This window comes from Chiloscyllium plagiosum, unplaced genomic scaffold (genome assembly GCF_037043375.1).
Source record: "Chiloscyllium plagiosum isolate Xiang-an unplaced genomic scaffold, Cpla_swu_hap1 HiC_scaffold_24, whole genome shotgun sequence".
Taxonomy (NCBI): domain Eukaryota; kingdom Metazoa; phylum Chordata; class Chondrichthyes; order Orectolobiformes; family Hemiscylliidae; genus Chiloscyllium; species Chiloscyllium plagiosum.
The window spans coordinates 1,437,190-1,450,037 of NW_028270162.1; the positions used below are offsets into that span (position 1 = coordinate 1,437,190).

The 12,848-nt window shown below is 39.9% G+C and overlaps 1 protein-coding gene across 4 annotated transcripts in view; it reads right to left on the reverse strand.

The window, feature by feature from the left end:
- Positions 1-355: 355 nt before the first annotated feature.
- The window catches only part of tctn2 (tectonic family member 2), a 77,579-nt gene continuing 65,086 nt past the window's right edge, over positions 356-12,848 (reverse strand). For 3 of the 4 annotated variants that reach the window (XM_043692660.2, XM_043692662.2, XM_043692659.2), the window contains 5 exons: positions 9,864-9,967; positions 7,366-7,513; positions 4,756-4,899; positions 4,055-4,143; positions 356-2,182 (listed from right to left, as the gene is read on the reverse strand). In XM_043692660.2, the coding sequence (XP_043548595.2) occupies positions 2,058-2,182; positions 4,055-4,143; positions 4,756-4,899; positions 7,366-7,513; positions 9,864-9,967 (610 nt within the window). In that variant the 3' untranslated portion in view covers positions 356-2,057. Of the gene's footprint in view, positions 2,183-4,054; positions 4,144-4,755; positions 4,900-5,793; positions 6,147-7,365; positions 7,514-9,863; positions 9,968-12,848 lie in introns of those variants that run through there. The other variant, XM_043692663.2, reaches the window with a different exon arrangement.

A 12,848-nucleotide genomic window follows, 5' to 3' on the forward strand; every position in this document is an offset into this window, starting at 1 on the left:
CTTGCCCTGCACTAAAGTAAATGGAAGAACAAGAGATTTCAGTAATGATGTGCTTAGTGCACTTAAAAATCCAGTAACACCTCATTCAAAAAGGTGCAACCTAGAGTGCAAAGTGTAAAGGTTCACCAATTCAGGATTTCTATTTTGTTGCAATCTGTGGAGACTCCAAAGTTCAACACCATATCTACTGGAAAAGCAGAGAACTACTGACAACTTCTGGATGTCTCAGATCAACTATGACTGTGCAGATTCCAGAAGCTGCTGTCAATATTCAAGGAAACTTGGTGAATGATGATAGCTTCCCAGTCATTAATATTGCAAAATCCAGACCAATATTGACAAAACAGGCACTGTATTATAGTTACTGAAATTTTATATATGCAGGTAGTTTAAAGATTGTGCAATACCTAGTATTAAAGAATATGTTTGATTGATGGAAAACAATCTTGGCAGATGACAACTAAGATTCGCATCAAAATAGTCTTTGCCAAAGAGGTGATCACTTTAAAGAACAGACAGGCATGAGAACCATTTCAGAATCTACTGTATAGTGTGAAAAAAGGTGACGCTATATTAAAGGTTCTTTTTTTGGTAAGGCAAGGACTGATTAGAGATAGTCAGCATGGCTTTGTGAGAGGCAGGACATGCCTCACAAGCCTAATTGAATACTTTGAGGATGTGACAAAACACACAGATGAAGATAGAGTGGTGAATGTGGTGGACATGGATTTTAGCAAGGCGTTTAATAAGGTTCCCCATGGTTGGCTCATTCAGAAAGTAAGGAGGCATGGCATACAGGGAAATTTGGCTGTCTGGATGTAGAAGACAGAGGGTGGTAGTAGATGGAAAGTATTCAGCTTGGAGTTCAGTGACAAGTGTTGTTCCACAGTGATTGGTTCTGGGACCGCTGCTCTTTGTGATTTTTATAAGTGACTTGGATGAGGAAGTGGAACGGTGGGTGAGTAAGTTTGCGGATGACACGAAGGTTGGTGGAGTTGTGGATAGTGTGGAGGGATGTTATAGGTTGCAACGAGATATTGATAGGATGCAGAACTGGGCTGATAAGTGGCAGATAAAGTTCAACCTGGAAAAGTGAGAAATTATTTGGTTTGGAAGGTCAAATTTGTATGCAGAATGCATGCAGGATTCTTGGCAGTGTAGAGGAACAGAAGACTCTTGGAGGTCCCTGTCCATAGATCCTTCAAAGTTGCCACCCAAGTTGATAGGGTTGTTAAGGAGGCGTATGGTGTGTTGGCTTTCATTAGCAGGGGGATTGAGTTTAAGAGCAGTGAAGTTATGCTGCAGCTCTATAGAGCCTTGGTTAGATCACACTTGGAATATAGACAATAGATGCAGGAGTAGAAAATTCTGCCTTTGAGCCAGCACCACCATTCATTATGATCATGGCTAAATATAGTGTTCCGTTCTGCTCGCCTCATTATAGGAAGGATGTGGGAAGTTTGAGAGAGGGTGTAGAGGAGATTTACCAGGATGCTGCCTGGACTAAAGGACATGTCTTATGAGGAAAGGTTGAGGGAGCTCTTCTCATTGGAGAATGCAGAAGGATGAGGGGTGACTTGGTAGAAGTGTACAAGATGATGAGAGGCATAGATAGAGTGGATAGCCAGAGACTTTTTCCCAAGCGGAAATGGCTATCATGAGGGGACATAATTTTCAGGCGGTTGGAGGAAGGTTGAGGGGAGATGTCAGAGGTAGGTTTTTTTACACAGAGAGTGGTGGGTCCATGGAATGAATGCCAGCCATGGTAGTAGAGTCAGATGCATTAAGACATTTAAGCAACTCTTGGATTGACACATGGATGATAGTAAAACATATGTAGGTCAGTTTGATCTTAGAGTAGGATAAAAGGTCGGCACAACTTCGAGGGCTGAAGGGTCTGTATTGTGCTGAATGGTTCTAGGCTTTATTCCAAATCAATCAAGTTAATGGCCTTCTTGGTCACCTGCATCTCATGAATCTTTCAGTTGCACAAGTTATTGATTCAATAAATAAAAAGACTCGAGTGAAATGTTTGTGCATGGACCTCCCGCAGTAGTCTAATGAAACATAGTGTTCTGCCAAGCTTTACGGATTTTGTTCCAGGGGTCTCCCAACAGTGCAGTCATCAAAAAGAAAAACACCAGCAACATCCCATGAGCAATCGACCGAGAGTATGTTTCACCTAGTAAGACACAGAAATTTCAAATGTTTAAGTGTTTTGATACCTTTTATGTGATGCAAACTTTTAAATAAATAAGTCAACTTTTATTTATAAAGTAAATAAAAACATCAGTTTTAAAATAGAAAAGTTTTCAAATACCATGCAAGTGGCCTCTGCAAAGGTCAGAGAACCTTCAGAAGAACAGACAATCCTGCAGCCTTTTTGTTCTACCCAAGTTTCTAATTTGACTATGCTTCAACATGGTACTGGTACAATGCTACTTTGTCAAACTAGCAACCTTTTACAAAAAGGGTTATAGAAAGGTTTGATCTGTTCTCACCAGTGGATATCAAGACATAATGTAGAGTACCTGAATGAAATAGCTCTCTCATGAAGTTTTGGCCTATGTTGTATATGACACTTGGCTTGAAAGGATTAATTCAGAAGTTTTCCTTCACCCTGTCCATTGGTATATAAATGACTCTCTCTGAGATGTGTCCTATTTGTCTGTTGTTAAATCAGTCCTGCAGCCATGTAGCATAGACCTAATTACCATCTCTTCAGTAACAACACTTCTTGCCTAGTGTTAACATCGTTGAACAGTCTGAGGCTAATATTTCCAGTTAAGTTACTAATATGTAATAAATAACTAGCTACATAATTCCAAGCATCTTCTGCCAAATGTTTTGTGATTAATCCTTTGCTACTTATTACCAGTGACCCCTACAGGCTAATAGGAGCATAGAAAACAGGTACATGAGGTGGCCATTCAGCCCTCGAGCCTGCTCCACCATTCAACATGATCATGATTGATCGTCCAACTCTGTATCCTGTTCCCACTTTGTCCCCATACCCTTTCACCTTTTAGCCCTAAGAACTATATCTAACTACTTCTCACAAACAGTGTTTTAGTTTCAACCACCTGCAGAAAAGTCCACAGGATTATCACTGAGTCAAGAAATTTCTTCTCATTTCAGTCCTAAATGGCCAATCCTGTATCCTTAATTGAGACCTCCGGTCCTAGATTCCTTGGTCATCAGGAACATCCTCCCTGCATTCATCCTGTGTAGTCTCGTTAGAATTTTGTAATTTTGGAGGTGAAGTACAGCAAATGAATGCCATGAAATTTAGTAGAAATGGGATTACATTATGTTTCACGAACAAAATAAATTTTAAATGCTTGGCAAGAGATTAAAAAAAAAGTGTGGGCTAAACTAAAACCAAACTAGGATCTGAGGTATATGTGGGGGGGGGGGGGGGGGGGGGGGGGGGCGAAGAGTAGACTGCAATGTTGATTAAACCAGAGAATATACCTTCCCAATCAGCCCAAGAGCTCCCCACATTGTTTGAAATTCAAAATGCAATGCACATGTAAATTAGACACTTGATTTCTTAATCCTTGAATTTAAACAAAAAGTCATCAATTCTCCAATAAATCTTCCATTGTAGATAAAATACAATTTGACACGGGAGGCTTGCCACAATCCAACTTATGACGTATTTCTTTGTCCCACCCGACAGCCTGCACAATTAGATGTTTCAGATACAACACACTCAGGAGGTGCTCTCTGGCATTCGGATTGATTTAAATAAATGCCAAAAGAAGAACAAGGGAATTTGCCTGATGTTATGGCCAATCTAGTCTCCTCAGTCACCATCACTGAAACAGATCATTTGGTCACTTAATTCATTGCTCATTGCAGAAGCTTGTTACATTCCATATATTATAATACCAATTACATTTTAAAATTGGTTATTTGAAAAACGTGTTTGAAACCGCAAGGTCACGAAAGGTTTTATAGAAAAAGCAAGTATTTCTTTGCAATTTACAAACTGAAACACACCATGACACAAACGTTGAAGTGCAGTTTAGGATCAATACAACTTCCTTACCTTGGTAACGTCTTGTCAATGGGTAAGCAAGCTCAGGCCAACAAATATCATTTCGAGAGCAGTCATATTCAAAGTAATTCATCTGGAAACTAGTCCACAACATTATTTCAGAGTTTTACTGACACTTTTTTGGCTGTATAAATAATAATGATACAGTTCATTGAAAAATGTATGAATAGGTCTTTGATAACTTTCAGTTTTGACAGACAATAGTTTGCACTCTAGTGATCAACCTTTATGTTAGATGTTGCCTGATGTGGTGCAGAAGCCTCGCAACCACATTTGATGCAGATGAAGGCAATGAGGCTGAGAAGATGCGAGATGCACTAGCCTCTGTTTTCTCTGGGATCCCTATTCAGCTAACTGAGCTTTTTATTTCTCATCTACAGCCACAAGTATATTTCTAAAATGTTGAGAAAATCCAACAAAGTAAATGCAAAGAGGCTGAATTTCATAGCTAGAGAGTCTACAACCTCAGAATAAAGGCTTGAGATAAGGAGATACCTGATCTCAGAGGAATTCTGTACTACAGACAATGATAGAACCTCAATCCCCATTCAAGACAGATCAATGTGTTTTTGGACACCAAGGAAAATCCATCTTTGTACTTTTCATTTGGAAGAAATGACTTCAATTTCCAAGATCATTCATGCAAGTATATTAAATCATGAAATGGTTTCATTGGGGAAAGGAAAACTTACCTGGTTTTCATTGGTTCAGGCTGTACAGGTATTTCGATAAACTGTACAGAAGAGCTGACTGAAAAGGGCTGTAAAAGCGAACTGTTCTCACAGACTACTGCATCTCCTCCTCCACAGTTGACTTGCCAGGTCACTGTGGAAAAACTGAGTCGACAAATCCATTCACTTAACTTGTTAAAATACTGAAAGCATCGGAGGGGGGAGCGGAGGAGAAATTTATTTCATACGTAATGAATTGCTGTGATCTAGAACATGTTATATGATAGGGTACCAGAAGATAATTCAACAATAAATTATAAAATGAAATTTGTTAGACATTTAAAGAGAGGTACAGGGGTACGGGAATAGAGCAGGGGGTGAGAGATTAATTGGATACCTCTTTCAAGGAACTCGTACAGAATGGCTCCTATAGTCCAGTACTAACACATTTCAAAGTGATAATATTTGGGTGCACAATCCTCAAGGCTGACCTACTTATTTTGGGAATACATATTTATAGCTAAGCACCATGGAGAACTGGAACATAGAAGTATTTGGACATCCTGTATTGAAAATAATTTAACCATGATTTTGAAGGAACATGTATACCTAGAAATTCTTCACCAGTTTGGTCAGTCACGACTCACCTGCTCTTACTAAAGCATCAGGATACTTTGGAAAGGAAACAATGCTTTTGAGAGATGAGAGATTAAATTTACTGCCTTAATTCCATAAGCTCAATTGGGAAGGATGAGGCCTATATGATGAACATTGTCCAGCAACACTGCACACAGGTGGTACAGTGGTTAGCACTGCTGCTTCACAGTGCCAGGGACCCAGGTTTGATGCCAGCCTTGGTCAGTGTGCAGTTTGCACATTCTCCCCTGGTCCGAGAGAATTTCCTCCAGGTGCTCCAGTTTTCCCACACAGTTTAAAGAAATACAGATTAGGTTGATTGTCCATGGCAACAACTGCATGTAAGGTTAGAGGGATTGGTGGGATGCTCTTCGGAATTTGATGCCAACTCCTTGGGGCATATGACCTCTTTCTATGATTCTGTGAAGTGTCCTGGAGTTGGTCTTTGGTTTTCCAAGACATTTGTGTTAGTCAGTAGAACGAAAAACCTCTGAAGAATTCAGTAAACAAGTATCTGCCTCCCCTAAAAACAGTAAGAAACTTCAGGACAAGATGCACATCTTTCTGCAAAGTATTTTTGGGAACCCAAGAAAGTCTCCAAATTTCAGTACTCTTACTAGCTCAAACCTTTAAAGGTGAACTGTTACTTCTGTTCAGAGACTCAAGTCTAAATGATTTGCCATCTGAACTTAGGTCTGGTCTGAAGATTTTCCACCACTCCACAGACTACTGCATCTCCTCCTCCACAGTTGACTTGCCAGGTCACTGTGGAAAAACTGAGTAGACAAATCCATTCACTTAACTTGTTAAAATACTGAAAGCATCAGAGGGGGAAGCTGAGTGTTTGATTTCATCAACATGAAACTCAGGAAACCATGAAAAGTCATCCCTTTTCATTGTTTGAGTTTTGACCCTTGGCTTACAGGGTGCTTCCCCCGTTTGTTCAGTTGTTAATTTGTTTTGCCACATGTTTAAAGAATTGGTTTTGTTCATAAGTTATTTTTCAGTTTAGTAAACAAACTTGATGAAAGTTTCTGGTTAACAGTAACAAACAGAAACAATTAGGCTATTTTGGTGACTTTTTTCAAAACAATTATACTAATGATACAGTTAGTGGTGTAGTGGAGTTTGTTCACTACCACATTCCTCCCAGAGTTGTAACACTCATCTCAGTCATGCTCCAATGCCTCCATTTCAAGCACTTTGCTATCTAATGAATCATCACACTAACTTCTTTCTAATTCATCCTCTTTATTCTCATTGTGTTACACTGATGGAACTAAGTCTAAGAGAGGAGAATGCAACTTTTGGGACAAGTTGTTAGAAAAACTAAAGTTTATAAAAGTGAGATTCAAGTGTGAAGGCAGAAAGATTGAGTTATTAGTAGAAAGGAACAGGGCTGATAATCCTTTGCACAGAATAATTTAACTTCCTTCCCCTCATGCAATAATAAGGGGAGTTGCAGATTCTATAAATTGTGATGAATTCAAGCTACAATTGTGCAAATTTCTACTTCTGGTGTAAAGGATTTATTTAAACTCAATGTTTTTCTTCTGGTTCCTCTGTCCTAGCCAATAAATTGAATTACTTATTTCATAATGGGAAGAAACCTCTCCTATATTAATTAATCCATAATTAATCAGAACCAATCTGATTGTAATTTAATTCATGTACATTAACTACAAGCTTCGCTCTGATCCACATTCCATCCTGATTAAGAATTACATTGCATATCTGTACAGCTGCTGTGCTAGAATCCTGGATCTCGCTCTGTAACAGCACTGTAGGTCTGTCGACACCACACAGACTGCTGCAGTTCAAGGCGGAGTCACCATCACTTTCAAAACAATTAGGAATGGACAACAAATGCTAGCCAAATCAGTGACGTCTATGTCCCATGAACAAATAAAGTTGCATTGCAGCATTTGAATCCCAAGAAGGTCAATTTCAAGAGATATCAACTAACCAATACAATAATAACGACCATTTTCTTACTTTGCTTCAGCTCCTAGTATTTCGTGTTGTGGCACTCCTTCAATTGCTCCAACAACAGATGTGAAGAACCAAAGGTTCAAGTTGGCAGGAATCCCAGTGCAGAAGCTGCTTAATTCACTTTCAAAATTGGCAGAATCATTAGGAAGAACTATATTCAAAAATGTGCATTAGAAAAGAAGTTATTGAAAAATTTTTATATTAAAGGATCTTACAGTCTGAGAATATAAATGAACATTAGAATAATTTAAATTCACATAACACTCGATATATCCTTTAGGAATTTCTAAATACTAAACAACTATTGAATTTCTTTTAAAATGTAGTCATTTAGTTCTATGAGATAACACACAGGAAACTGCCAACTGCAAGCGAGTTAGACAATTAGATCATCTGTTTCTGCTGGAATGGGCGGAGAGAAAATTTGTCCAAACAACAGTAGACACTTATTCTCTGTTACTCAAATAGAGTAATTTATATCCACATGTTGAAGCAGTTTGGCCTCAACTGAAGCCATCACTGAAACACGGTGCCTCAGAAAACACTGCCTTGGTATTGAGAAAGTTAGCCTAGAACATAAAGGGCTTGAAGACACAGCCCTCTGACTGAAGATGAAGAATATTTCCAAGCAGCACACACCTTCCACTTCTGATAGAAGGTTTATTTGGATTCCTTAACTTCCCAAAATATTAAATATTGAGCATGACGATCTTTCTGGTTCAACAAACACACCAACAGACGAACAATCAGGAACAGACCATTCAGGAGAGATGTTAGGAAGCACCTCTATACACAAAAGGGTAGCAGATGTTTGAAACTCTTCCATAAATGGCAGTTGATGCTAGATAAGTTTTGAGTCAGAGATATTTATACAACCCTTGTAACAGACCCTTCAGTTCAACCCGTCCATGCCAACCAGGTATCCTAAACTGAATTTGGCCCATATCCCTCTAAATCTTTCCTATTCATGTATTTGTCTAAATCTTAAAATGTTGTAATTGTACCCACCTCTACCACTTCCTCTGGCAAGTCATTTCAACTCACCAACCTCTGCATAAAAGCATTGCCCCTCAGGTCCTTTTTAAATCCCTTCCCTTTCACCTTAAATCTGTGTCCTCTCTATTTGGACTCCTCTACCCTTGGAAAAAACCCTTGGCTATTCATCCTATCTGTGTCCCTCATGATTTTATAAACCTCTGTAAGAACACAGAACGTTACAGCACAGTACAGGCCCTTCGGCCCTCGATGTTGCGCCCACCTGTGAAACCAATCTAAAGCCTGGCCTACACGATCCTAATAGAATCCATACTTTTATCCAATGACCATTTAAGTGCCCTCGGCGAGTCCCCTCAGTCTCCAAGACAAAAGTTCCAGCTTATCCAGCCCTTCCTATAACTCAAACTCTTCAGTCCCAGCAACATTCTTGTAAATTTTTCTGTACCCTGTCTAGTTTAATAACATCCTTCCTATAGCAGTGTGACCAGAATTGTACACAGTATTCTAAAAGAGGCCTCACTAATGTCTTGTACAGCCACAAAATGATATCCCAACTCCTAGACTCCTTCACCACCCAGTCTACCTACGACGCCACTTTCAAGGAATCATGAACCTGGGTCCTTCTGTTTAATAATACTTCCCGGGCCCGATTATTAATAGTGATAAGTCCTGCTCCTACCAAATCACAATCTGACATTTATGTAAATTAAACTCCATCTGCCACTACTTGGCCCACTGGCCCATCTGATCAAGATCTCGCTGTACTCTTAGATAACCTTCTACACAGTTCACTATGCTACCAATTTTGGTTTCATCTGCAAACTTACTAACCATACCTCCTGTATTCTCATCCAAATTGTTATTCAACACTTATATCAACAATGTTAATATTAAATCTGAGATAGATCAACTTTTGTTAAGAGATATGGAGTTTGACCACAGATCAGCCATGATCACACTGAATGGTGGAACATGCTCAAGGAAATAAATGGCCTACTCTTGTTACTATGTTCTTAAAACGATTGTGCTTGTGCAGAAAGTGCTTCTCCTGATGTTACAACATCTGTAGAAAATGTGATCTACAAAATATCCATTCCAGATGCAGTATTTGATAAGATGTGAAACCCATAACCTAACCTTCCCCATTCAGATGAATGCAGGAGCTCCCACACCTTCAATTGGTAGCAGCCAGATTTTGGTAGCCCCCTACCAAGGGCAAGAAGCAAATTAACTAGTCATTCAACTCATTGCAGTCTGTGGGGCTTTGGTAAATGACAGCTGCAGCAACTGAAATTCAAAACTAAGGAATCGGCTGTGAAGCACTTTGGGACATTGAGAACCATTAATACAACACCATTCTCGACAAGGATTTGGAACTTAGATAATTATTTATGGAATGCAGGGCAATTAAATTAGAAGTTGCTCTATACTTTACATAGAATCATCATAAAGTTACTTAATTAAAACATGCACCAAATGCTACATTTCAGCTGCAAATGCAGTACCTTTGAACAATGGCACCCATTCTGACAGATCAGATGGATTTGAATTTCCTCTCCTTGATATATTTGTTGGCACCAGATTCAGAAGATTTTCATAAATAGTGGACCTATCAAAAAGCAGAAGAGTATTTTGTCCCCCAGCAAACACATATGAAAAGGTGGGCACTGCAACTGATACACGACTATGATGGTTTCCAACAGTGCGACACAGTATTTACATCGTTGACAATGGTTTCAAACCCACCGTATCAGTGCCAGCCAGATATTCCCTTGCATACACAGAGAAATCCAGAGATATGGTTACATATAGTCACAGAATTTTAGACAGCACAACAATATTAACCTATTTCAAAGATTAAATAAAGTATAATTTCATAGAATGATGCACCACAGAAAGAGGCCATTCAACCCATTAAGCATGCGCTAACTCTTTGAAAGAACCACCAGATTAATCCCACTCCCAACTTCTTCCTATCTTTACAAATTTCTCCTCTTCAACTCCTTTTTGAAAATCTGAATAACTAGTTGGTTTCCACTGTGCTTTCCAGACAATTTTTAGGTCATAGCTTGATGTATAAAAAATTAATTTCCCTCTGCTTCTCACCAATAAATATAAATTTCAGATGTCTTGATTTCAAAGTCTTCATCACGGAACTTCCAGAGAAAGTATATTCCTGTCAGGGTGAAAGGGAAGGCTGGTAGGTATAGGGAATGCTGGATGACTAAACAAATTGAGGGTTCGGTTAAGAAAAAGAAGGAAGCATATGTCAGGTATAGACAGGAAAATCGAGTGAATCCTTAGAAGAGTATAAAGAAAGTAGGAGTATACTTAAGAGGGAAATCAGGAGGGCAAAACGGGGACATGAGATAGCTTTGGCAAATAGAATTAAGGAGAATCCAAAGGGTTTTCACAAATATATTAAGGACAAAAGGGTACCTAGGGAGAGAGTAGGGCCCCTCAAAGATCAGCAAGGCGACCTTTGTGTGGAACCACAAAATGGGGGAGATACTAAATGAATATTTTGCGTCAGTATTTACTGTGGAAAAGGATATGGAAGATATAGACTGAAGGAAATAGATGGTGACATCTTGCAAAACGTCCAGATTACAGAAGAGCAAGTGCAGATGTCTTGAAACGGTTAAAGGTGGATAAATCCTCAGGACCTGATCAGGTGGACCCAAGAACTCTGTGGGAAGCCAAAGAAGTGATTGCTGGGCCTCTTGCTGAGATATTTGTATCATCGATAGTCACAGGCGAGGTGCCCGAAGACTGGAGGTTAGCAGACATGATGCCACTGTTTAAGAAGGGCGGTAAAGACAAGCCAGGGAACTATAGACGGGTGAGCCTGACCTCGGTGATGGGCAGGTTGTTGGAGGGAATCCAGAGGGACAGGATTTACATGTATTTGGAAAGGCAAGGACTGATTAGGGATAGTCAACATGGCTTTGTGCGTGGGATATCATATCTCACAAACTTGATTCAGTTTTTTGATTAAGTAACAAAGAAGATTGATGAGGGCAGAGCAGTAGGTGTGATCTATATGGACTTCAGTAAGGCATTCGACAAGGTTCCCCATGGGAGACTGATTAGCAAGATTAGATCTCATGGAATACAGGGAGAACTAGCCATTTGGATACAGAACTGGCTCAAAGATAGAAGACAGAGGGTGGTGGAGGGTTATTTTTCAGACTGGAGGCCTGTGACCAGTGGAGTGCCACAAGGTTCGGTGCCGGGACTTCTACTTTTTGTCATTTACATAAATGATTCGGATGCGAGCATAAGAGGTATAGTTAGTAAGTTTGCAGATGACACCAAAATTGGAGGTGTAGTGGACAGCGAAGTGGGTTACCTCAGATTACAACAGGATCTGGACCAGATGGGCCAATGGGCTGAGGAGTGGCAGATGGAGTTTAATTCAGATAAATGCGAAGTGCTGCATTTTGGGAAAGCAAATTTTAGCAGGATTTATACACTTAAATGGTAAGGTCCTAGGGAGTGTTGCTGAACAAAGAGATCTTGGAGTGCAGGTTCATAGCTCCTTGAAAGTGGAGTCGCAGGTAGATAGGATAGTGAAGGCGGCGTTTGGTATGCTTTCCTTTATTGGTCAGAGTATTGAGTACAGGAGTTGGAAGGTCATGTTGCGGCTGTACAGGACATTGGTTAGGCACTGTTGGAATATTGCGTGCAATTCTGGTCTCCTTCCTATCGGAAAGATGTTATGAAACTTGAAAGGGTTCAGAAAAGATTTACAAGGATGTTGTCAGGGTAGGAGGATCTGAGCTACAGGGAGAAGCTGAACAGGCTTGGGCTGTTTTCCCTGGAGCATCGGAGGCTGAGGGGTGACCTTATAGAGGTTTACAAAATTGAGGGGCATGGATAGGATAAATAGACAAAGTCTTTTCCCTGGGGTCAGGGAGTCCAGAACTAGAAGGAATAGGTTTAGGGTGAGAGGGGAAAGATATAAAAGAGACCTCAGGGGCAATTCTTTCACACAGACGGTGGTACATGTATGTAATGAGCTGCCAGAGAACGTGGTGGAGGCTGGTACAATTGCAACATTAAAGAGGCATTTGGATGGGTATATGTATAGGAAGGGTTGGGAGGGATTTGGGCCAGGTGCTGGTAGGTGGAGTTAGATTGGATAGGGATATCTGGTCGGCATGGACGGGTTGGACCGAAGGGTCTGTTTCCATGCTGTACATCTCTATGACTCTATGGTATCTCTTTATTTCATCTCTATGATTCTGGCCAACTAACCTAAAGAATTGGCAAGTAGAGATGCAGGGGATGTTTCAGAATTAACAGAATAGATACATCCCAAGTAAGAAAAGTTCCTAAGGATGGACACAGCATTCATGGTCAACCAGAAATGTTAAAAATAGTAACATGCTTAAAAAAGCATACAACTGTGCAGACGGTGGCAGATCAGAAGACTGAACAGAAATTTTAAAAAGCAAATAACTACCAAAAAAATTAATGAGAAAAAT